General features: G+C 47.6%; 2 protein-coding genes and 1 long non-coding RNA gene across 11 annotated transcripts in view; 2 read left to right on the forward strand and 1 right to left on the reverse strand.

Annotated features, from left to right (window-relative positions):
* Positions 1–4475: 4475 nt before the first annotated feature.
* Positions 4476–8082, forward strand: ggh (gamma-glutamyl hydrolase (conjugase, folylpolygammaglutamyl hydrolase)). Of its 2 annotated transcripts, XM_011489124.3 has the most exons (10): positions 4476–4638; positions 4764–4866; positions 4943–4993; positions 5071–5155; positions 5702–5840; positions 6189–6295; positions 6372–6462; positions 6529–6663; positions 6734–6890; positions 6968–8082. In XM_011489124.3, the coding sequence occupies exons 1-9, from the start codon at positions 4515–4517 to the stop codon at positions 6850–6852; spliced, it is 954 nt and encodes a 317-aa protein (XP_011487426.1). In that variant the 5' UTR covers positions 4476–4514; the 3' UTR covers positions 6853–6890; positions 6968–8082. The 2 variants fall into 2 exon arrangements, with proteins under 2 accessions (XP_011487426.1, XP_004081412.1); XM_004081364.4 differs by having other exon boundaries at positions 6734–8082.
* Positions 7142–25979, reverse strand: part of dpp6a (dipeptidyl-peptidase 6a) — a 230067-nt gene continuing 211229 nt past the window's right edge. For all 8 annotated transcript variants that reach the window (XM_023950258.2, XM_023950259.2, XM_078938700.1 and 5 more), the window contains exons 9-26: positions 19862–20016; positions 19667–19764; positions 18868–18991; positions 18737–18775; positions 17896–18003; positions 16009–16100; positions 14903–14950; positions 14711–14829; positions 12875–12946; positions 11145–11252; positions 10975–11044; positions 10687–10881; positions 10557–10611; positions 9868–9967; positions 9329–9387; positions 9185–9257; positions 9044–9117; positions 7142–8915 (exon numbers count right to left, since the gene is read on the reverse strand). In XM_023950258.2, the coding sequence (XP_023806026.1) occupies positions 8766–8915; positions 9044–9117; positions 9185–9257; positions 9329–9387; positions 9868–9967; positions 10557–10611; positions 10687–10881; positions 10975–11044; positions 11145–11252; positions 12875–12946; positions 14711–14829; positions 14903–14950; positions 16009–16100; positions 17896–18003; positions 18737–18775; positions 18868–18991; positions 19667–19764; positions 19862–20016 (1739 nt within the window). In that variant the 3' untranslated portion in view covers positions 7142–8765. The remainder of the gene's footprint in view (positions 8916–9043; positions 9118–9184; positions 9258–9328; positions 9388–9867; positions 9968–10556; positions 10612–10686; positions 10882–10974; positions 11045–11144; positions 11253–12874; positions 12947–14710; positions 14830–14902; positions 14951–16008; positions 16101–17895; positions 18004–18736; positions 18776–18867; positions 18992–19666; positions 19765–19861; positions 20017–25979) is intronic.
* LOC144988385 (uncharacterized) lies at positions 18003–21883 on the forward strand. The gene is made up of 2 exons (XR_013652296.1): positions 18003–18827; positions 21283–21883. It is a non-coding gene; the product is annotated as an uncharacterized LOC144988385 (long non-coding RNA).

Here is a 25979-nt window from a genome sequence, read left to right on the forward strand (position 1 = left end):
TCTGGGAGGGGGGGGCAAAGATGAAGCCCCCCTTTCCGGTCGTCCTGACTCCTCCTAGCCACAGCTTGAATTGTGAGGCGACTGAACACCTCGATGTTCCTGACTGGGACTTGAACCTGCGCTCTCCCGCTTCAAGGACAGAAACACTCCCACTGTGCTAATCTGTCTACAGCAGGACTGTGTTGCTTTGTTCCTTTGAGCTGATGACTGTCAAGGAGCGGCAAAAACTGACAACAACAAAACTGAGACGGGGAATTGAACCAGCGCTTCTCTGCTTTGGAGATCAAGTCAGTTCCATCGCACTATTCTGGACATCAGTCAGCACTTTGTCGATCACCATTTTTCCTCCATCTGGTGCTTTCTGGGATTTGAACCAGCACCTTCTTGCTCTACTGTCTCCTTTCATCTCCATCAGTGCAACCTTGAAGCTGAAGTTTGATTGACAGTTGACGACCTCACATCACCAGTTGCTGCTGCTTCACCGGAAGTGTTTGGTTTGTTTTTTTCCTTGGTTCACATCCTGAAAGTGGATCACGGGTGGATGGAGGCTTTGGTGAAGCATGTGGTAGAAACTCGTGTGTTTACTTTGTTCTTTTTCTCCAAGCAGGAACTCTTTCTTTTGCTGATGATGCAGCCGTATTACGTTTTTGATGGGAGTATAATCTTCATACGGCGCCATTAAAATCTCAGACTCCGTCTCACTTAAGTATGGCGCTCTCCATTTAATTACATTTTTTTTTCTGTTATCCAGGTACGGTGCAGTTTTCTCATTTTGTCATGTTCTTTTTGTGTTATTCTACATGCTGTGGGGGGAAGGTGCTAATGAGAATGCGCACTGAGACTGCTGCGAGCTCTGGCCGAGGGGGAAAAACACAGAAGAAACTCTGGACAGCATCGTGAATTTTTGTTTTCTGTTAACCAAGATTAAAAGAGATTGACTCAGCATCCAAGCGTGGTCTTTTAGTCACTGGAACACAACGCAGAGCAGGACTTACCCAGTTACAGCAGCACCGCACCGTTACCAACCTGCTAACAGGTTCTGGGCCCAGGAGACGCCTGAGACTATAAAGTGTGTTTTCCACTTTTGTGAGGAAGTTGACACCATGAGCAGATGAACAGCTGATGCAAGCCGCTGGTCCCGGCTTCTGTTCGACGGAGATGAGAAGAACTATGGCCTATGGGAAACCAAGTTTCCCATAGGTCATTCTAAATGCGCCTGACCCTGATGATGACGATGAGGATCCAGCTAAAAATGCGGAGGCATGAGCTGAACTGATCCAGTTTCTGGATGACAAGAGACTGTCGCTGGTGATGCGTGAGGCAGCAGATGACGGCCGCAAGGCGCTACAGGTCCACAATAAAGGAAAGCCTCGTATCATCAGTCTTTATACTGAACTGACTTCACTGAAAAAGCCGGCCAATGAAAGCGTGACAGAATATATAATCGGCGCTGAGACAGCGATCACGGCCTTGAGAAACGCCGGTGAAACCCTGAGCGATGGTCGGCTGGTTGCCATGGTCCTGAAGGGGCTACCTGAGTCATTCCAACCATTTGCAATCCATGTGACACAACAGGATGAGACCATGTCATTTGCAAAGTTTAAAACAAAGCTACGGAGCTGTGAGGACACTGAAAAGATGCACGCGACCGCAGCAGGTGACAACGTGATGAACGCCCGCGTGCACCAGAGGGAGACCTGCCAGCCCAGGTGAGCGAGGAGCAGAGAAGGCGACAAAGGACTTTGTGTGCTTCAGATGCGGCCTGAAGGGACACCTGGCCAGAACCTGCCAGCACAAACTGTGGTGCAGCTTGTGCAAAAGCAGCACGCACCGGGACAGCACCTGCAGACGCAGACAGCACCTGCAGAGGACCAGACGACGCACACAAAGCCTGCAGCGAGACGATAAACCAGGAGAAGGAGTTTGCTTTCCGAGGGAGCAGACATTAGATGGTCGACTGTGGAGCAACTTCACATATCATCACTGATCACAGGAAGTTCAGACGTTTTGATGAGAACTTCCAGGCTGGACCACTCTGTGTGGTGTGGTCTGACTGACGGCACAAAGTGTAAAGGGGTGGCGGAGCGTCGTGGTGATGCGGAGGTCTGTCTGATTGACAGCAGAGGCTAATTTAATTTGTGGGCCCTCTAACTGATCAGCAGCACCAACAAAATGCAACTGTTATTGTGATAGAAATGAGACATTTTGTGAATGTATTATTGTTGCTGCTGAAGAATTGAATACAGTTTATTGCTTGCATGTTGGATGCACATTTAGTGGTGCCAAAAAATTTAAAAGAAAAAAATATGAATGAAAAATGTATATAGATATATATTTTTTAATGTAACATTAGGCGCTCAACAAATTAAATTCACAAAACTCCAACTTATTAAAAACAGAAACTTAATAGAAAAATAACGATAAAGCAATCCAAAATAAAGAACGCAACAGCTCAATGATGGGGATTTAGGAAAGTCAGAGTCTTTATCCGTCTGAAAAGGACCTCTTTGCACCAAATCCATTCTTCCTGGATCAGAGAGCGGTTGGCCGTTCAGCTGGACCAAACTCACCAGCAGCAGCATCAACGTTTCAACAGAAGATGTGGTGACAGGAGTTTCTTCTGCAGCTACAAAAAAAGCATTATTATTATACAATAATCAATGATAAAGCTAATAAAATAAGAATACTAAGAATAGTTTACTGGCTCATTTAAAATCTGTGTGCAGGAGGTTCTTCACAATTTCATGATCTTTTTATATATTTTTGAGAGATTGATTGTTTGATTGTATATTTGCACGAGGTCTTATTTGTTAATTTAAATATGAACAATCTGGGACTTCATTCTCTACAGCTGCTGTTTATGAAAAAAGGGGTTATGCAGACACTGTTTTTTAAAATACTTTACATGCTATTAAAGTTACCTGAGATGACATCTTCAGTGATGTCAGGAACATCTTGGGAGGTGGACGCTGCACCACCTCCAAAACTTTATGAGAGCAGAAGAAACTGTGCAAAACATCCTCATTATGTAAAACCAAAACTGCAGAATACAAATAAGAAATAAATGTAGCCATTTATAAATAATAAATGTGAACACTAATTTGAGTAGAAATGGAAATATACACATTTATACACTTCTTTATTGTCATTTTGTATGTACATAATTTTAAAATTAGTAAATTTATTTCGTCATTTATAAATGGGAAAATCTATTTCCTGTATTTTGGCAGTTTTGATTCTCCATATTTCATGCTAATGCAAGATTTTAAGACACACTCATTGTTGTAAAAGTCAGACTACCTGACTGTCTAACAGATAAACAGCAGTTTTTATGCTGACATGAACCGGAAAATGCAGATCGCACTAAATATGTGTTAGAAAAACAATGAAACAATAGGATCACGTGAGTTAAAACATTTATTTATCAGCCGCCGTTGTCATTATTTGCTTTTCTCTGCTCTCTGCCGTTTTGGAAGGTCATGTCTGACCTCATCTTGGAAACTTGGGTGTCAGAATTATTTTCTAGTTTTCCATTGGAAATAACGACAAACTGGATAGTTTTGTGCAATCTTCACCTGGTTGATTAGTATTTTACGTAAATCGCGCAGCTGCACAGAAATGCAGGAGAAGAAAACAACATCCTCCAAACTTACCTTGTGACTGATGTTTCAATTCTTCGTCTTTCTTCAGCTCCTGATGGATAAAGTCTCTTTGGCATAAAGTTCTCTTGTTGTCGCGTTGATCAACGTGACGAAATGAGCTCGTTTTTTTTCTTTCTCCAGACTTTATTGAAACAAACTGCGCTCGTAAATGTACACTGTGCCAGGCTCAGATGAAATTATGTTGACCAATCGTTGCTAAGAGTGGCGTTACGTCATCATTTGGGTTGCCAGATTGGTTCAGGTGTGTTGAAGGGGGCGATCATTAAAGTGCAGCCAACTTTCCTTTGCACAACATTCAGAGCGCACGTTGGTACGGACGCGCTGTGAAATGGGTTGCCAGATTTGGCTCTTTTTTATTTTTTTCGCCACTTCGGGGCCCTGGTGGTGGCGGGGGCCCTATGCGGCTGCGTATTTCGCGTATAGGGAGGGCCGGCCATGCTCTCATCTGAGAGGATTTTAATATTGCTAGTCATAATTTAGTAGCTGGTTTCAGGTTAATGTAACCCTAAGTCAAATCAGCCAAAGCACTTAGGTACTCATGTCCAGAGGTACAGTTATTAAAAAGTCATAATTGTTTGAATTTGTCAACTTTTCTGTTTGCTTTTCTTCATAGTATCATAACACATTTATTATCCTCTTTAAAATACACGAATGTATAAAGTGTTAGCATTAACCATCAGCGTTAATTAAAAGCTCAAATAAAATAAATATGTGAACCAGCATGTCTCATTATGTTTGAACTTCTCTGTCCCTGCAGCTGCAGGTCCTGTCGGTCATTTTGTTTATTTTGAAAGTGGTGCTTTTACTTTGAAGAAGCTTTTCCGGAAAGTCAGTATCGGCACTAACATCAGAATGGCGACTGCCGGATGTCTCGCGCTCCGTTTCTCCAAGGGAAAAGTGATTTTTCTGGTGTTCGTGTCTCTGAACGTCCGGTTCCTCTGCAGGGCGGCGCTCAGGAACGACCGGCCGATAATCGGTGAGTTTTTATGGACTTTTATTGCGTCACAAACACGTCATCAGCCCTCGGTTCGGAAATGTCGAGTCATCATGATCATGTTGGAGAGTTCTGGACTTCATACATGACATGTCTGTGTCCATTAGGGGTTCTCTCTCAGGAGCTTTCACGTCCAAACCAAAGCTCCTACATAGCCGCCTCCTACGTCAAGTTCCTGGAGTCCGCCGGAGCCAGAGTGGTTCCGGTTCTGTGAGTGTCCGCGTGCAGATTACCGGGTGGTACCGGGAAGAGCCGCCTGGCTTCACCTGTGCTCTCCCCCCTGCAGGATCAACCAGAGCCCAGAGGACTACCAGAAGCTGTTCCTCTCCATCAACGGGTGGGTGGGCAGACATGGCAGAGTTCTGCCCTGATGACCTCCAGCTGAAGGTGTGACCTCCTCCTCTTCCTCCTCAGGATCCTGCTCCCTGGGGGAGGAGTCAGCATCACCTCCTCAGGGTACAAGCGCGCCGCAGAGATCTTCTACCGGCTGGCTCTGGAGGTGAGCCGGCGGTGGTGGTGTGGTCATGTGGCGGTGGTGGTGGTGTGGTCATGTGGCGGTGGTGGTGGTGTGGTCATGTGGCGGTGGTGGTGGTGTGGTCATGTGGCGTTGGTCGTGTGGTCATGTGGTGGCGGTGGTGGTCGTGTGGTGGTCATGTGGTGGTCATGTGGCGGTGGTGGTCGTGTGGTCATGTGGTGGTGGTTGTGTGGTCATGTGGTGGCGGTCGTGTGGTGTGGTCATGTGGCGGTGGTGGTTGTGTGGTCATGTGGTGGCGGTGGTGGTTGTGTGGTCATGTGGTGTGGTCATGTGGTGGTGGTTGTGTGATGGTCGTGTGGTCATGTGGTGTGGTCATGTGGTGGTGGTTGTGTGATGGTCGTGTGGTCATGTGGTGGCGGTGGTGGTTGTGTGGTCATGTGGTGTGGTCATGTGGTGGTGGTTGTGTGGTGGTCATGTGGTCATGTGGTGGCGGTGGTGGTCATGTGGTGGTCATGTGGTCGTGTGATGGTGGTGTGGTCTCCAGCCAGTAAAGATCTCCGCTCCTCTCAGGCCAATAAGATGGGGGACGTCTTCCCCGTGTGGGGCACCTGCCTGGGCTTTGAGCAGCTGACGTACCTGACGAGCGGGAAGGTGGAGCTGTCGCACACCAACACCAGCAGCGCCGCCCTGCCTCTGAACTTCACTGAAGGTAACGAGGTTCAAAGGGTGCAGCTGGTGAAACCTAGGAGGAAGTTCAGTGGAGACATTTTTGCTTTTGGTTCGTCTTCCTCCAAAGCAGGAAGTGAAAGAAAGAAGCTGAGGTCAGAGCTTCCATGAACCAGCTTTAGACATTTAATAAACCTGGAGCTTCTGTCCGGATGGCTGGTTCTGTGCTGGTCCAGATGTTGACAGCAGCTCTAGCCAACATGAGGCAGCTTCTGTCAGGTGTAGATGGCGGCGTGCAGGCAGCATAGGCGGCGTGGAGGCAGCATCTGTCTGCTGTAGATGGCGGCGTGGAGGCGTCAGAGCTGCGTGACTGAAACACTTTCCTCTCCAGACGCCAAGCGCAGCAGGATGTTCTCCGGCTTCCCCGCCGAGCTCATGGCGGCTCTGGCCTCCGAGCCTCTCACAGTAAACGCCCACCAGTTCAGTCTGGCGATGACGGTGCGTCTCTCAGCCATCAGTTAAGGAGTGGGGGCGTTTCTGGCAGCCCGGTAACACCAGGTTGATCTGTTTCCAGACGTTCCAGTCGGATGAGGCCCTGAGGAACTTCTACAGAGTTCTGTCCACAAACACGGACGGAAGCACCGAGTTTGTGTCGACCTTTGAAGGTACGGATGAGCGGCGTGGACTGTAGACCTGCTGGCCGTGGATCTGAGTACTCTGTTCCTGAGCAGCGTACGATTATCCGGTTTACGGGACTCAGTGGCATCCGGAGAAGAACGTCTTCGAGTGGACGAAGCCCTTCTATCCTCACTCTCCGTCTGCAGTCAAGACCTCCTTCTACATGGCGGAGTTCTTCATCGGTGAAGGTGAGGCTGGTCCTGGAACACTGTGATGTCTGGAACTGTCACATCAACTCAGGTTTGTGTTTTCCTGCAGCCAGGAAGAGCTTCCACAGATTTGAATCAAAGGAGGAAGAGGACAAAGCTCTGATCTACAACTACAGTCCTGTTTACACCGGAGCCACGTCTGCCTTTGAGCAGGTCTACATATTCTGAGGCGGCCGGCGGCGCCTCCAGACGCTGCTGTCAGGAAGGTGGACTGCCCCGGCTAACGCTGATCATGCTAACAGCTGCTGCACATAATCATCACTCACCATGATTTGTTTTGCAGCCAGCAGGGGGCGTGGCTAGAAACCAAAGAAACCGGTCTTCTTACAGATCAAAAACAGGGAAGGACTCTTCTGATCATGAAATCTGCTTCTCGTGTCAGCTTCCTCCTGGAAGTTTGACATGTTTCCTACTTTGACATCCTCCAGTGTAAAAAAAAAAAGACCACGAAAACGGATAAAATATCTACTTTTTTAATCTAACATTTACTTTCATGCCACAGTCTGCCATCACTCTCCTTCTGAGCCTCAAAACGTCTTGGAGAAAGTCCTCAGCCAGTTCCTGTTGGCTTTGATGAAGTCCAGTCAGCTCAGGTCAAGGACATCCACAGAAATGAACAGGAAATGTCAAATGCACAGATAACACTCAGCAAACACTGGGTCTTTAGAATTAAACGATGACATTTACACATCAAACGGACGAGGCTAGGATCTCTGTCACAAGTACTACTGGAAATGGAAGCTGTGAGGTCCAGAGAGGAGCATTCAGAGCCATCCGGACTAGAGCTGCAGCCCGTCTGCGCATGCACTGCAGCCCGTCTGCGTGATGAATGCAGTTCATTCTCTGGATGTTCCCCTGTTCTAGACCTACAGCTGACCTCTGAACCACATTTGGTCCAAAGGATCTGGTTTAAAGCGTGGGTGTTGCTTCCAAAAGACGTTCCCTCCAAGCTGCAGAGGTAGAACTGATCCCATCAGGAGGAGTCAGGAGCGCCGGCTCGCTTCCAGAAACCTCATCCAGAACTAAAAATCTGACCTTCAGGATCTAATGTCTAGAAAAACATCTAAATTCAGAGTTTTTTAAGGAGAAGTTTTGAGCAGAAACCTCCTGATTAGTTTTTAGAACTTTCTGTAAATGAGCTTAATCTTTAGTTCTAGTTTTAGTTTAGTCGACAGCCTTCAGGGCCTTCAGGGCCTCTAAACCCGACCTGTAGGTGGTTTTTGGACAGAAGCGCTCGGCTGCTGATGGTTTGCTTCTCCTCATCTTTCTGCCATCAAACTCTGAAAAAGCTTCCAGGATTTGACCTGATTCTTCACAGAAATCACATTTTTGTAAAAACTTGTATTTTCTGGAGAGTTGAAGAGATTTTCAGTTTGCAGAATAAAAATGTGAACATGTCGTGTCTTAGATTTGCTCTTCATGCAGCAGCTGCTGGTTCCCCCCCCCCAACGTTAGAAGAAGCGTCTTTACTCAGAAAACGGCATCATGGACGGATGGTTGGATGAGGGTTTGTAGAAACGCTTGGAACGGCGGCCTGGCAGCTGGATCTTTTCTGACACAGTAAGGCACAGTGACAAAAACGAGCGTTTCTCTGTCAACTGAAGCTCCTCCCCCGGCCACGCCCCCTGCGCGGCAGACTCTGAAATAAACTCAAAGGTCCGGATGAGTCCAAAAGAAAGTGTTTCTGTGCTATTGTACATACTGTCAGGACAACAAACACGAGCACGGTCCCACAGGAAAAGTTCATCACCACTGGAAAGAGGAGCGCGCCCCCACGCCCGGCTCTCCGTGTGCTATGGTCTCCCTCCCGCTCGGCGCTCTGAGGGAGGCTCGCTCCACCGCTGGGGAGGACCGAGTCAAGAAAACGGCTTCCTTCCAAAAAGCAGCGTCTTCAGTTTTGGTGGCTCCTGGGGGGCCGGCCTCGGGGCCAAAGGTGGGAATGGATGGAGGGGGGATGTGTTGGAACTCCAACAGCCACTGTGGGGGTTTGATGGGATGGACACTGGTGTGCTTGGGCACCGACACGGGATGGAGCGATGGGTGGGGGGGAGGAGGGGCCGCAGGAACCACGCGGGGGCGGTCTAACCCTCATCCTCAAGCTCCTCCTCCAGAGCCTCCTCAAACACCAGCTCTGGTAGCCTGAAGCACTCCTCAAAGAAGTTGACCAGCGACTGGCTGAGGTGCTGGCGGGTGGCGTCGCCGTGGAGGAAGTGGCCTTCATCCGGGTAGATCTGACGAAGAGATGAGACAGAAAAGTAAAGCTCCGGTATTTGTACCAGAACATCCTGCAGAGGATCTTTGTTTTGTCTCCATAGAAACCGTTCTGGATGATTCTGAAACTCAACTTCCAGAGGTTTACCTGTAAGGTGTAGTTCGCCTTTTCACTAATCAGCTGTGAGATGAACTTGGCTGAATGTTGAAAATGAACTTTTTCTGAGAAAACAAGAATCAGAACCGTTAGTTGATGAAGGATGTCACGAGGGAACCGTCTGCTGCCTACCGTCAGCTGTCGGGTGGATGATCAGAAACTTCTTGTCCAGGAGCTGGGAAGCTCGGTGAGCTAAGTTTGCCATCTGAGAAACCAAAGAACTGATGAGGATCTGCAGCCCCTTGGCTGAAGGCCAAGGGGCTGCAGAAAGCTTACCGCGTAGGCCCTGGGATCCGGTTTGGGCAGGCCGAGGTATCGCTCGGAGAAGGCAGAGGCTGTGAGGAAGAGTTCAGATAAAAACCGATGCATCATTTCTGTCCGGATCTCCTCCTCATCCTCACCCTTGTGCTCTGGAGCTTCAGACGTGCCGCGGTGACGGTCATGTGCTCGGGGTCTCAGCCAAATCAAGCATTTGGATCTGACGGACATTTTTTTCTACACACAATTCTACATCGAAGACATGGTCTCCTCCTCCTCCTCTGAGGAGGAGGAGGTCTCTGATGAAGCTGACAACATTGAATGCCTTTGATGTTTCTTCATGCAGACCATAGCTAGACTGATGCTGCCGCCACGCCGCCAGCTTCAGCCTGAAGGTGCTGAAGGTACACAGCCTGCTTTTGTTTACTGCATGCTGAGCCGACTGCACAGCCGACTGCACAGCCGACTGAAACACCGACTGCAACGCCGACGGCAACACCGACTGCACAGCGGACCGCAGAGCCGACCGCAGCTTTAGGGAAAAAGTCAAATCTTACCGTATAGCTCAAAGTCTGTGATGGGTGAGAGCACGGCGCCACATTTCACTGGAGACTCCTCGCCGCTCAGCAGCAGACTGGTCACGAAGGCGCCGTACACCTGAGACAGAAACGACTAGATGAGCTGCAGCTGCGACACCAACGTTACTCTGAGACGTTTGTCAGATTTCCCTCCACGCTGAATAACTGACAAATAACGAGTAAAGTCTCAAGTTCTTCACTTCAAAACCAGGAAATCTTCCTCCAAACAAACTGATCAAACAAATGAAAAAAATCGTCTCAACACGTCTGCGCTGCCATCAGGAGAGAAGAGCCGAGGAATTCACCAGAGACTGGGTGACCACAAAATGCAGTCATGGAGGACGTCTAAATGTCCGTCCTTCAAATAGTTTTTAGTTCACATCGTAAAGCGGCACAAACATCAGCAAACTCTGAATGAAGGAGTTTCAGAATCAGGTGTCTGGATTTACAAACCTGCTGATGATCCTTTCCTGACTTAAACGCATCACAGGTCTGTTATTATTTAGCCTTATAGATCAATTTGATTTGAAACCCTTTTATTTAAAATTGAAATGTGTTTTTTGTCTTTCTTCTCTCTGAAAATGGAAAATAACATTCTAACTTGTACATAATCACTTATTTTGTTCTTTTGGGGAACAGAAGAAGACGTTCCTGCAGAATGTTCTTACCTGTCCAAAAGCGCCGACTCGGCTTTTGTCCACATACGGCTCTTTCAGAATGAAACTGGAAGACAAAGATGTTTGTGTTTGAACAACGTTCTGCTTCCCCGTGCTGCTGGACGCTTGGAGGGTCCCGTACTTCAGAGCGTCTCTCTGATCCTGCTCCTCAAACACGCCCGGCCTCTTCTGGATGCGGTGCAGCAGGTTGGTGCCCTGGAAGCCGCTGCCCCGCCCATCACAGCGCACCACGATGGCGCCGAAGCTGCTCACCAGAACTGTGGCCCAGTCCATGTGGAACTGCTCCGACACAGTCTGACCCCCAGGAGTCCCGTTGCTGCGACACGGTCACAGCAACAATTCAAAGTGAGGCAGGAAGTGGAGGACATGAGCAGATGTTGGGTACTGAGGGCAGGAGCTCCATACGTACACGAGCAGCAGCAGCGGGTAGTGAGACGTGTCCACAAAGCCGGCAGGCTTCAGGATCTGCATGGACAACGCTGCAAGGCAGAGTGACAGCACCGTTAGCCGCAGAGCAGTCGCCCCGTCTGAGACCACGCTGAGCCTGCAGTCATGCTGCCTGCACATGCAGAAACGTACTGTAGTCATCCATGCTGATCTCTTTGTACTCCACTGTGGGCATCTGCATGGAGTCCAGGGTCAGCCTCAGGTTGTCATTGCTCTCCAGCTTCAACACTTCTGAAATACCTGCAGACAGAGGACAAATGAACAGCCATCGTCCCCAGTGTCAAAATGGGAAACACCTCTGAAGGTGGTAGAGAATGAGAGGGCAAAGATCCTGATCCAGATCCAGACTGATAGGATGGTAATGGAGAACCAACCAGTCATTGTAGTGGTAGATAAAGAACAGAGGAAAGCCGTTGTGGTGGATGTGGCAGTGCCAAGCGATGGGAACATCAGGAAAAAGGAACATGAGAAACTGGAGAAATACCAGGGACTCAGAGAAGAACTGGAGAAAGCCTGGAAAGTGAAGGTGGCAGTGGTGCCTGTGGTAATTGGAGCACTGGGGGCAGTAACCCCCAAGCTGGAGGAGTGGCTACAACAGATACCTGGAAAGACCTCAGACCTCTCAGTCTAGAAAAGAACAGGAACAGCTAAGATCCTGCAGGACATCCCAGACCTCTGGTAGAGGACCCCAGCTTGGAGGAGAAACCACCCGCGGAGGGTGAGAGGGGTTTGTGTGGTTTATGCAGTAATGCTGGTTTCTTCTGGGGTTTTTTTTTAAGCTGAGCTCTGCTCCGTAACTTTCTCTGCTTTTAACAAAGGTGGATCTGGACCCTCCGGTTCTTCTTTCACTGTAAATGCAGTTTTACTTTCTGCCTCTAGAGGTCACATTTAACCCTTAACACTTACAAATATCTGTTGTTCTGGATTGTTTCTTTGATAAGAAGCTAATGTGACTCAGTAGATGAAGAGCGTTGATTTTATTGTAATACATTCGGCCCATTCTGAGCTGACCTTGGACATGTTTGGTGTTTTTGTGTCTGAAGCTCCTGAGCTGCTGCTCCAGCTGAGACCTGGACTCCCCCTTGGCCACTTTCATTCCCTGAAGCTGCCGTCTGAAGACAGCAGTGGCTGTTCTTCCCGCTGCTGGTGGAGGTCAAAGCCGCTGCTTGGAACATCGTTGTTGGAATTGGTTTGTGTGAACGCCTAAAAAGCAGCATCCAGGAGGGAAATCAACACAGCGGCTGCCTCCGCTTTTGCAAATTCAGATAAAACCTGCCAGGCTGCTGCAGGAAAACTTCAATTAAGCCTTCAGAGAGGAAGAGGAGGAGCCGTGTGAGAAGAATGGACTGGAGCTGCAAGCTTCAATTTGAGCTCTTTTTGAGTAAATATGCAGAAACCAGTTCTGACATGACCTTTCTCTGTCTCGGACGCCACTGAAGAAGCTGCCATCAATTCTGTTGAGAGACTTTGATCTCTGGAGCTTAAATTGTCATCCAGCGGGATTTATGCAGGTTTTTATTTGGTTGAAACTACATTTATGGAAGCTAACTTCACCCATTTGAGCTGCAGTCACTGCACTCCATCAGAGAAACACCAACATTTCCCACAACCTCTCTCCAGCGGGTCAGGAGGGGCGGGGCCTCACACATGAGGACGCCAGACATGCTCAGAATCGAATTTTATGATGATGCTGCTGCTGTTGGGCAGGCTGTAATGTAATGAGCCGTCCACCGTGAGGAGTAATGAGATTACTGCCCTCAGACAAACAGGTGGTCATTCTGCAGCGCTGCACACCCGTCAGAGAAAATGGAAAAAGGCCATCATGTTGTTACCAGCATCACGTCTGTGACAGAAATACTCACTTTCTCTGTCCTGAGTCTCACTTTCTGCGTCTCTCTGAGTTTTATAAACAGCAACAAACGGGATGTCAGGTCCTGAGGAGAGAAACAGACGTGCAAGGATAAAAGTTACTTTAGTGTCAAACATGCTCACAGAAGCAGGACTGCAGCTGAAGTCTTTGAAGCTGACAGACGAGCAGCAACACGTTTTCACTATAGGTGGATTAGCCTTACCCCCCCCATGTGACCATTTTCAGGAAGGGCGGGGTTTGGTCTTGTGCTGCTAGAATGAAGACGGGGGGTGTATCAATACCCAGATACCCGTACAGTAATCATTTTGACATAAAGTACTCTATCAAGTATCAATTACTAATTAGTACATGAGAAAACGCTATGGGTTCCTCCACCCAATTACCTGATAGACAGAAATGTGTGAGCCTGTTAGGCAGCATCCTGTCATCATTTACGTCATCATTCCAACTTTGGCTCAGAAATGCAGATTCTTCTCCAGATTTAGTTTGAGTTATAAAAAAAGCCTTTATTTTGAAAACTAGATTCCAAAGATGGGATTATTCTGACTCAGCATAACAAAGAGAACAGCTGTACTTTTATTCTATTCAATTTTATTTCTATAGCCCAATATTACAGCAGTCGTCTCAATGGCCTTCATACCAGTAACTGTAACATGAAATCATAAAGTCATAGAATTCAATGGTTAATGGCTAAACTAAACTACAAAGGGCATCCCTGCCCTGTTATGGGATGTAGAATCTGAAAAGACAAACCCTAAACTGCAGGGGGGGGGGTGATCAGTTCACCTCCCTGATTTAAAAAATAGCTGTACAGAATTTTTCTATGCCCCCCTCACTGCCCCCGTGATAATGATATTCTAACCTCATCACGTTGGTTCAAATGCAGTCTGAAAGGCAGAGGCTGCATTAAAAATACATGAAGCAGAGGATCAGTGGCTGGGGGGGCAACAGAGGGCTGATAGTGTCGTTCCGCGTCTGATCTGAGAATAATGGTAATCAGTCGGCGACTCGGAGGTGACCGCCGCTAAACGTGGGATGAAATATTAACGACTCTCAAACACGACAACAACACTTTGACTTTCTGCCGTTTCTCTGATCTTCACCACAGTTTAGTCGGATCTTTGGATTGTGACAGCAGTCATAACCCATGTGTGTGAGTGTGTGTGTGGGTGTGTGTGTGTGTGGGTAGGTGTGTGTGTGTGTGTGTGTGTATGTGGTCACAGATAAACTCCAAAAACAGTTGAAATTTTGAGTCAAAGACGTGAAGGAAACGTCCTTTTTTATGAAATCTCAGACTGAAGCTGCTTTCAGATGGAAGCAGTTTGAATCCCCACAAAAACGTTTGTGTGGCGTGCCGCTCCACCTGTACTCACAGTGACATCACTTCCTGTAATCTTTCCTCCATGACAGACGGCTGTCAGCAGCTATGAGGTCAGAATGATGAACTAATCCTGACTGCTCTTCTTTAACACACATTTCTTCTTCTTCATTGATTTCTGGGAATGGCGTCTAATTTACACACGCGGTGAACTAAATGAGTCTGGCAGTGCAGAAAAATGACTTAATTGATGGAAATCAATGTAATTATCAGGTAGTTTAATTTCCCATTTAGAGCCAAACAAACAGTTTTCCTTCAGTGTGAAAGTCTGGGAGGTTTTGGTCAGCCTGCAAATCAAACTCAGTCCTGTGTGTGTTTGCCTGCAGGAAGAAACCGATGTGACTGCGTTCTGTTGGCTTTAGCGTGCTGAGATGAAGACATGCAGTCTAATCAAAAACCCAGTGAGTGCAGACGGTCAGCATAAATCAAGAGTGTGGGCCGCCTTCTTACCTCGGCATCTGAGCAGGAAGTAGCTCATGTTGTAGCTGAAGGAGCCGCTGATGTAGCCACAGCTGTCGGGCAAGCCGCAGGTCAGACAGCGGCGGTTGAAGGATCCAAACGTGTCAGCGCTGTTTAAACAAAGACCGCAGGGAAGCTTACGCAGACGGCATCACGGCTAACACAGAAGTACACGCCCCCTACCTGTACAGGTGTCTGCGCTTGGGACCATCTTCAGTGCTCAAGAAGTATCTGTTGGAAAAAGACAATCCCATAGTAAGACCACATAATTCCAATCTACCTTCCAAACCCCTGAATCCCTTTAGGGGTCATGAGGTTGCTGGAGCCTATCCACCTACAGCTGTGTGAAGTTCACGTGGATGGTTTCCAGTCCATTGCAGAGTAAGAGACACACAACCACACACACAGACTGCCACCAAGGGACTATTTAGACTCATCAATAACCTATGTAGCATCTTTTTGGACTTTAGGAGGAAACCAGAGAAACCAGAGCATCACCAAGGAGACCAAGAAACTCCACACAGAAAGAACCACGCTGGTAATTGAACCAGAGCCTTCCTTCGTTAGGGGAAGGTGCTAACCACTACACCATTGTGCAGCCCAACCACTTGATTCCTAATGTCTTTTGTCATTTAGTTGCTGGTACAGATTAAATAGCAGAAGATAAATCACTTGGATGGAGGAACAAGAACCTCAAAGGTGTTGGCATGTCTCTGTCCATGGTGCTGAAACGTGATAAAGTCTTCTCAAAAAAGCTTTGCATATAACCGAGAGTTAAAATTCAAAACCAGCTTTTTTAACTTCCGTTCATAGTAGGGCTGCTGATATTAGGGAAACTCGTGATATGTGATATTAGTGATCAATATTGCGATGACGACATAAACAAATAGCAAAATAACTCAAAACAAACAATTTCCATGGCAACAGTTTAATTTGAATAAGAGTCAACATACCATAAATTATACTTCAAATGACTAACGTCTACATAGTAGGTGAACATCTAACATAAAAGGCTCAATCTGATTGGTCAACAACGTGAAGGCGTCCATCCAATTGGTCAAATGCATAAATGGATTTATCTCATTAACTACTTCAAGCTGTCATAAGATTGTTTTAGCACATTTAAGGAAACCATTTAGTGCAATTTATTCCGTCTTTTGTAATATGCGTTTTTCACAGCTTGATATCGCGATAATGATAAATTTGCGATTTATTGGGCAGTCCTAGTTCATGGACTTCATTATTAATACCTACAAACTGGATGGATGGATGGATGGATGGATGCTCACATCAGTTGGTTGTCCTCGTTGTAGGCCAGGACCTGCGTGACGTCCCAGTCTCCAGATGTGATGGACTGCAGCGTGTCTGTGCTGGTGTTGGGCTGCAGGAACAGCAGGAATACAACGTTTCTTAACCGACCACCACTCAGTAAAGGATGAGCCGGGTTCAAATACTCACCTGTAAGGTAGGCGCAGCAGAAAAAACTACTGCCAGAACTAAATGTTTATGAAAATCAAACAGTAAGACCCGTACACATCGGGACGAATATTCGCCAGGCGTTATTCGCCAGCGTTTTTCGCCACGTTTTTTGTGTTCACACCCAGGTGATTTTCGCTGACGATGAACCGAGCGAACATGCAATTTCATTCCCTGACATTAGATGGCGCTTAATGTAAACAGAAATACTCCTGTACACAAGGTGGCGCTGCGCAACTTAACGCTTCTTAAAGTCGCTTTTCACTCAGAAGAAGAGAGTAAGTATTTACGCGCTAGTCAGAATCAAACAAAGAAAACATGAATATTTCAAGCACCAGTAGCTCCAACTGGTACTTGGTTCGGGGATATTTTAGAATGTCCGTCATTATTTCTTCGCGGCTGTGTAGACGCTACTTGACGTCTATCTTCTTCGCTGGTATGTGTGCTCAGAAAGGCAGTTTTGTGTTTGAGCGCCCCCAAGTTGTGTTTTACTGTAACTTCAGAGGCTCCAGACACGTGTGCAAAAGCGCCGTTCTCATTGGTCGAATAGATTTCGACGCAACGCGTCGAAAACAAAAAACGAACCCGAAGCGTTTTTTTTTTGACGCGTGGCGTTTTTTCGCGTCGGTGTGCACACTTGGTGCCCTTTGTTTAGTCACGAGGCATTAAACGTCGGCGAAAATCGCCGGCGAAATTCGTCCCGGTGTGAACTGGCCTTAAAGATGAATCTTTTTCCGGTTCATGGGCAAATCTTGAATTTGTTTTAAACATCTCCCAGCAGCTTTTGTTAGCCCAAGCTGACAGATTTAGAGAGTGCAGAAGTAAAGACAACCTCTGCCCCCCCCCCCCCCCCCCCCCATCACTGCTCCCACACAAAACAAAAGCAGAAAAACTTTATTTAAAAGAGTTTGCTGACAGGAGCAGCAGAAACCCTGCAGCCCATCCAGGTGATGGAAGCAGCTGAAGCAGAAGACGTGCAGCAGATAACCAGACTAAACCCCAAATAATGATAGCAAATGAGGAACATGGCAAAGAAATGCTGTCAAATATTTCCACTATAAATATGACATAAAGTACATTTATATTGTTTTGTGTAGAGAAGAATAACACCTTTATTCATTTATTTATTTATGTCAAGGTGCAGGGGGGCTCGAGAGCCGGTTGGACCCAGATGCAGAGGCAGGAGGCAAGGATCAGGGCTAGTGGGTTTTAATGCACAAAAAGAACAAACAAAAAGCGCTGCAGAGCAGGATGACAAAACCCAAACGAAAACTCACTGTGACGTGGCGAGGAACAAGGGACTTGACGGCAAGCCATGAACACCAAGACTGAGTTAATGGACCAACACAGGAGGAAGGCAGAGACAAGACTTAAATACAGACAGGGCAGACAAGACACAGGTGAACACGATCAGGGCTGATGGGGACCAAAGGAAGTAAAACTCAAGAAACATGACAAGACAGGAGACTTTCAAAATAAAACAGGAAACAGAAACAAGACAGAACAAGGACCAAAAACAAGACAACAAAATCAAATCATGACAATTTACTGTCTCTTCAATCATTTTATGAACTTTTTTGTTTAGTTTAAATCGAAATTTAGGTTAGAATTACAATTTTCCCTCCACAGCTGCTTTTACTGTAATAAATAAAGTAAAAATAATGATTCCATATTGAAAACCTGAACACCTCCCCTCTCACCTGGGAGGTGGACATGGAGATGTGGAAGAACTTCCCCCGGCCTCCCTGTGGAATGGCCCGAGTGAAGAAGAGTTTGAGTCCGTCTTTGGAAAACAGAGGCTCTTCATCCTGCAGAAACACAGCAGAAACCAGACGGATGAACCTGGACGGGGAAAAGAAGCCACAGGACTGGAGAAGAAAGTCTGCACCACTCACCACTCCATAAGCATCTATCTGATGTTTCATTCTATTTTAAACTGGACTTCAAGATGACATCACCCATTTCAAAGTGAAAACCTGATAAATAGGAACATTTTACAAAAACTATTGAGGAATCCGCTCTGGTCTCATGATGAGGATTTCTACAAAAATACATTTTTAACATGACAAATCATACAAATGCAATGCATTGTGGTCTATATTCGCCCATGAAAGGACAGTAGGACTTTCCATTTGGAATAGTAGATTCGGACCCCCCCCCTAAAAAAAGGTGAAGGCCTGATTTATTGCACTGAGCAGAGAGAAGTGAGGGAATTCAAAGTCAAGGGCTTCACCCCACATGGTGTTGCTATGGCAACTGACCATGCAGCCATTGATGTAGGATCAGAGCTTTAAGTGATTAGCGGTTACTGACTCCTCACACACCTGTGACACACCTGTGACACACCTGGAGATGCTGCTGCCACCCTCTAAACTAAACAAAAGAAGATCTTCTCTTCCAGTGTAGAAAACTAAGTGATTTACCGTTTGTTCAAATTTAAATCCCATGTTTATGAGATGTGTGGTTGCTATGGCGACAGTCTTCTACATGTCTCTCATTCCCCCGCAGTGCAGTAAAGGTGGGCTGTGGGTGCGCCCTCACCTGCCTGTGAAGCCAGCCTTCACTTTCATCCTCGTGTTTCTGAAAGAGCAGACGGACAGGTTTGAGTCCACGGGGCCTCCCAAACACACAGGTGTGTGTGTGTGTGTGTGTGTGTGTGTGGGGGGGGCTACCTTGGTGCAGACTCCCGTGGTGGCTTCGCACAGCGTGAGGATGGAGATGTTCTGCGCTCTGTTCAGCCAGTTAATGGCCAGTTTGGTGGTGGTGGCCCACTTCACCATGGTCACGTAGAACTCACTGAAAAAAAAAACCCAAAACTTCTGGAAACTTCTTTCAAAACAGCATTTCTATTAAAAACAAGAACACATGAACACAGGGGACTCCGGAATCCACAGTAAAGATGCATTTCTGCATCACATCTTCTCTTCGTCTCCAGAACCTCAAATGTTCTGAAGTCCTACTAAGGATCAGCCAAAATCCTTCAGACTTCCTGCAGCCTCAGCAGGTTTTTAAAGCTGAATGTCTGCAGAGAAGAGATCCAGAAGAAATCCATCCAGAGCAAAGTTCTGGTCTGAAACACTGAAGTACTGAGACATGAAGCGACGGAGGAGCCCGGCTGAACATCTCACCGTCGTTGACTCAATAGGGATTCTGGGTAATCTAAAGCTGACAGGAAGTGAGGTTTTCAGCGGCTGGTGACTGTCAGCGTTTGTTGGATCAAAGGATCAAGAACACACATTTCTGTCAGAACCTGAATGCAACACAAATGATCATAGTTTGAGCCGACTTCAAATGAGTCAGAAACACTAGAACTGTTGTCAAGTTAAGCAAATGACTGGAAAAGAGCGTGTTCTACGGTCTGATCAGATCTATTCGGTTTACAGATATGAGGTGAAAGAAACAAGTTTTTTATTTAAAAAGAACAGAATTGATGCCACATCTGGAAGAGAAGATGGGCCTCGAACGCCTCACCCAATCCTGGGATCATCCGGTCTCCTCATCTCGATGGTGTGCAGCGGACCGTTCAGGTTCACAACATGCAAACTGATCACTGGGTTTTCTTCACCAGCCTGAAGACAAATGCACACAAATCCACTGACACTTGACCCTAAAGGCCGCTAACCCAGCCGTCCACGTGCGTCCTGCAGATTGCTCGCTGCATGGTACCTTTGGGTAATGGTACTCCTTTCCTGTCGGGTAGGGCGAGCCTGTGAACATCGGCAGCTCCATCTTGGGCACCAGCGTGTCGTTAATGGTGGCGTATGCCAACCTGGCGCCATCAGGAGACCACCAGTGAGCCACGTGGGAGTGGAAGATCTCCTCTGGGGGGTCAGAGCACAAAGACTGCCGGTCAGCAGCAGCAGGTCACTTCAGGTGGAAAAGGAAACCAAAATGCTCTCTGGCATCAGTGGCACACTTTGCTTGGGCTTCCGCGTAACTTCTGGGTCCTTTTTGAATCGACCTGCAGAAACTTTTGTTGGTCATTAAAAGGAAAATAAGCCCTTAGTCAGCGATCAAACACTCCAAAGCGCTCCTCTCGGCATTTATCAGCAGCACGATCCGTCACTTCTTAACCTGAAACACACACTTCCAGCAGCCCAGCTCATAAATCACCTCCGCCTTTAATCTCAGCCGCTGCCCCAAATAGCAGTCTGCTGGATCTCTGCTCCTGCAGGTGCAGCAACAGAGCGGCTGCCTTTTCAGGCTGCGAGCGCCGTTTACTGAGAGGAGGAGGAGGAGGAGGAGGAATGTGGGACAGGAGGAGCGGCTGCACACACAGGAACCACTCTGATGTGATTCATTGTGAAATTCAGATTCCATGAATGACATTTACCTGACGCTAACTTCAGGGTGTAGAAAACAAGATCAGGCTCCTAAAAATAGACAAAGAGGTTGGTCCGAGATTTCTGCACCTCCACTGCTGGACACTGCTTCTCTGATCCAGACGGAAGCTGCATGTGCAGAATGAGCCTGAGGCCTGCAGCCTGCCTGCCTGCTTGCCTGCCTGCATGCATTCATCCAGGCAGGTAGGCATGCAGGGCGGGGATTTGACCATCGGGGCAGATTCCAGCTCAAACGGGGTTCCTGGCTGCGTCCGTCACCTCGGCTGGTCAAGGACAGAGAAGTCGTTGTGGGCTGAGGCTGAAAACCAGCAGGAGAACGGGGACCGGAGGTGTTAGGGACCCACTCCTCCCTATTTTGTCTCTTAAGAAATGAGACGGTGTCTCTTTTCTCTTTTGCATCCCCTCATTGTGAAGATCACCAAGGTGAGCTCATCTCCTCCCTCCGTGCAGACTGCATTATTCACTGAGAGGAGCACATTATTAATGCATGAGATACCAAGAGTCAAGTGGCCAGTGGGAAATAACGAGTGCAAGGTGACAGACTCAGACAGACTGTGCTGATGAGATAAAGAAAATCAAACACTGCAGGTGGCGCTGAGATGATTTCTGAACTGCTAAGTGAACGCAGAAGGACCCCTGTGGACGTATTAGTCATATGTTGGAGGCCCGGCAGCTGCAATGTGTTTTGACAGAGCGATAAGGCTGATGGTGTCCTCACAAACATGTGCATGTTGCCTCCAACAGAGGGCAGCGCCGACACACGGGGAGGCGGATGGCTCCTAATCTGTGTGATCTGATGTTCACGTCGGCTGCAGTCCCATCACAACAACGCCGCTCGGCTCGGAGGACGTTTAAGTCAAGTTTGACCTCCAAATACCACAGAAGTCAGGGCAGAAAGACACCTGTGAGCTTTTCCTTCAACATGTAAATAACATGTAAAACATCTGTGACTATAAACCCACAAAACTGACAAGAGAGTCACATTTGACCAAATTTTCCAATATTTGGAGAATTTTCACCTTTATGTCAGAATTTATTACAAACAAATGAGGTTTAATTTTCGTATAAAATGTTTTATTCAGATATTTATGTTCAATCTGAATCTTTGTGTCTCTCGGCTGGCCTGGGAACGCCTCGGGATCCCCCCAGAGGAGCTGGAGGAGGTGGCTGGGGTGAGGGAAGTCTGGGCATCTCTGCTCAGTCTGCTGCCCCCCGCGACGCGGTCCCGGATAAGCGGAGGAAGATGGATGGATGGACTGAATCTTTGTTGGGGATGCTAATGTAATGAGTCTGAAACCGTTAGCCACAGGGATTTGGGTGAAATAAAGAATGTTTTTTGATGCATCAGTGGCATTAGCCTTCTCTGGACCGCCAACCACGTTGTTTCTTCTTCCTTCTGTTTTCAAGCACATCAACTGCAACTTTTGGATTTGAACCCACGACCTTCCAGTCTCAGGCTGGACGCTCCTCACTATGCCACGGCATTGTTTAGCTTCATGTGTCAGTCAGAGAACGGAGGTGCTCTGCTCCGCCTGCAGCCTCCTGCCTCCACATCCATCTGATTTCAGGTGAAGATTTCCCAACATGCACCTGGTCTGGTGTGAAAACCCTCCAACGCTGCTCCAGCCCCTCCTCCCTTTCAGCTGGAATCCAAACTCCAACCAACATTTATTCATTTTCAGATTGTTTGGTTGCTTTATGCCCTGCAGGCTCCGACACAAATAACCTGATAAACAGCAACAAGCCTCTTGCCAAGCATCAGCGGGGGCGGGAGGGGGCTCAAACAAGAGCGGCGCCGGTTTTATCTTGGCGTGCCAGCGCTCGGTAAACAGCTGTTTCCTCGGGCCGCGCCGGTCTGCGGGACGTGTCGGTATCAGTGCCGCTTCAGTTAATCAGACAGCAGACAGATGACAAAACACTTGAGGTGATTTAGACTATTACACGCCGCCGGGACGCTCTGGCTGCCGCTCCTTTTAATTTTGCTGTTCGCCCCCCCCCGCCCTCCTCCGCTGTTGGGGATTAAGGCAGCACCGGGGGAGGAGACGGAGGTCCTCCATCAACCTCTCACCCCCCCAGCATCCCATCTGCCCCGGCAGAGCTCAGCGCCCGGCGACTGCTGCCTCAGCCTGACCTTGGCCAGAGGACGGCCGCACTCGTTAACAGCGTCAGGCGGGGATCCTGAGCCCCCCCTTCAGGAGCCCCCCCCTTCAGGTGCTGCCATCACCGGGCCAAAGCCAAATCTGTTTTTAGGCTCACAGGTGCTTTCCTGTAAAGGGGATTTATCTGTGATAGAAATGAAAAGGATTTTCAGTGGATTTGCCGGGGTTACCGCGGCTGAAATGCAGTCATCAGCTGTCGGCGCCGCCTTTTGGCTCCACCGTCCACGAGTGGCGGTCCAATTATTCCACATCTCAGGAGTTTAAATCTCCGTCTTCTGATTCCAGACCAGACATCAGACTGAGCTTAAAGATGTTTCCGGGGAGGTAAGCTCCTCCAAGCTGTGATGAAGGGTCTGATGAAGATGATGACAACAACAAACCAGAACCAACAGAGCTCTGTTCACTGAGGAGGAGGAAGATGAGCCTCAGAAGACTCAGACGAAGGAAAAATGACGTGATTTTCAAAACGAACACAGGAGCAGAACAGGAAAGACGCTTTGATTCTGTTGGAGAAACAGAATCCTCAACAAACAGGTTCTAGGTGAGCAAAAACAGGGATCTGAAATGTAATAAAGGTGGATGTTTGTTCATGTTTCATGCAGGAGCTGATGGTTCAGCTCCAGGACTGATCCTCCAGGAGTCACAACCTGCTCCCATCAATGTTTAAAGGGGGGGGGGGCAGAGCTCCTGCAGGAGCAAACTTAGAAAGAGCCATAGTCTGATTAAAGTCTGACCTTCTTCACGTTTTTGCTTCCGTCACACCATTCGATCTGGCTTTATCAGAAATATGGATGTAAAGCTGAATCAGCTCAGTCGATGAATCGATTTCTATTCCCAGATTAATCTGAGACAAGTTGTTAATCCAATGGATTTAAACCATCATCAAATCGTTTCAAAATTAGATTAATCGATAATCGATATTGGAAAATACCATCTGGATTTATATTCAGTAGAATCATTTTCCTACAAGGTAAACCAACCAATCATAGCGGACAACAGACGTGATGTCATGAACACGGATCAGTCCATCATTCCAGTCCTTTGAATAAAGTCATGTGACCATCCAGTGTCTAGAATGTTCTAGAATGTTCCCTTTGGATGTGGAAAAACAACAGTGGTGAACTTTAGGAAACTAACGCGTGAATGGATTTGACATTCATTCAAGTTTACTTGTTGGTTTGGACACAGATTTCATTTCCACTTGATTATTTAACTGGCCCAATAATAAAAGCACCACACCAACCGAACACCAACCAACCGAACACCAACCAAACGCCGACCAAACGCCAACCGAACACCAACAAAATGCCGACCGAACACCAACCAAACGCCCACCAAACGCCAACCAAACACCAACCGAACACTAACCAACCAAACACCAACCAAACACCGACCAAACGCCAACCAACCAAACACCAACCAAACACCGACCAAACGCCAACCAAACACCAACCGAACACTAACCAACCAAACACCAACCAAACGCCGACCAAATGGCAACGAACAAAACACCAACCAAGTGAAGGCCAACCAAACACCAACTGAAGGCCAACCAAACACCAACCGAACACCAACCAACCAAACACCAACCAAACACCAACCAAACGCCAACACACCAAACGCCAACCGAACATAAACCAACCAAACACCAACAAACCAAACACCAACCAACCAACCAAACACCATCCAACCAAACACCAACCAAACGCCAACCAAATGCCAACCGAACACCAACCAAACGCCAACCAACCAAACGCCAACCGAACATCAACCTTGATTATTTTACTGGCCCAATAATAACAGCACCACACCAACCGAACACCAACCAACCAAACGCCAACCAAACGCGAACCAAACAGCAACCGAACACCAACCGAACGCCGACCGAACACCAACCAAACGCCGACCAAACGCCAACCGAACATCAACCGAACACCAACCAAACGCCAACCGAACATCAACGGAACACCAACCAAACACCAACCAAACGACAACCAAACGCCAACCAAACGGCAACCAAACACAAACCAACCACCAATCAAACACCAACCAAACAGCAACCAACCAAACACCAACCAACCAAACGGCAACCAAACACCAACCAACCAAACAGCAACCGTACAGCAACCAACCAAACGGCAACCAACTGAAAGCCAACCAAACACCAACAAAACACCAACCAACCAAATGCCAACCAATCAGCAACCAACCAAACACCAACCAACTGAAGGCCAACCAAACACCAACCAATCAAACGCCAACCAACTGAAGGCCAACCAAACACCAACCAAACAGCAACGAACCAAACGCCAACCAAGTGAAGGCCAACCAAACACCAACTGAAGGCCAACCAAACACCAACCAAACACCAACCGAACACCAACCAACCAAACACCAACCAAACGCCAACCAAACACCAACCAAACGCCAACCAACCAAATGCCAACCAAACACGAACAAACCAAACACCAACCAACCAACCAAACACCATCCAACCAAACACCATCCAACCAAACACCAACCAAACGCCAACCAAATGCCAACCGAACACAAACCAAACGCCAACCAACCAAACGCCAACCGAACATCAACCTTGATTATTTTACTGGCCCAATAATAACAGCACCACACCAAACGCCAACCAAACGCCAACAAAACACCAACCAACCAAATGCCAACCAATCAGCAACCAACCAAACACCAACCAACTGAAGGCCAACCAAACACCAACTGAAGGCCAACCAAACGCCAACCAAATGCCAACCGAACACCAACCAAACGCCAACAGAACATCAACCAAACACCAACCAACTGAAGGCCAATCAAACACCAACCAAACACCAACCAAACACCAACCAACCAAACGCCAACCAAACACAAACCAAACAGCAACCAACCAAATGGCAACCAACTGAAGGCCAACCAAACAGCAACCAACCAAACACCAACCAATCAGCAACCAACCAAATGGCAACCAACTGAAGGCCAACCAAACACCAACAAAACAACCAACCAAAGGCCAACCAAACACCAACCAACTAAACGCTAACCAACTGAAGGCCAACCAAACACCAACTGAAGGCCAACCAAACACCAACCAAACGCCAACCAACCGAAAGCCAACCAACCACCAACCAAACACCAACCAAACACCAACAAACTGAAGGCCAACCAAACACCAACCAAACAGCAACCAACCAGCGGCAACCAACTGAAAGCCAACCAAACACCAACAAAACACTAAACAACCAAACGCCAACCAAACACCAACCAAACACCAAC

This window comes from Oryzias latipes, chromosome 20 (genome assembly GCF_053564925.1).
Source record: "Oryzias latipes strain Hd-rR chromosome 20, Olatipes_Hd-rR_3.1".
NCBI lineage: Eukaryota > Metazoa > Chordata > Actinopteri > Beloniformes > Adrianichthyidae > Oryzias > Oryzias latipes.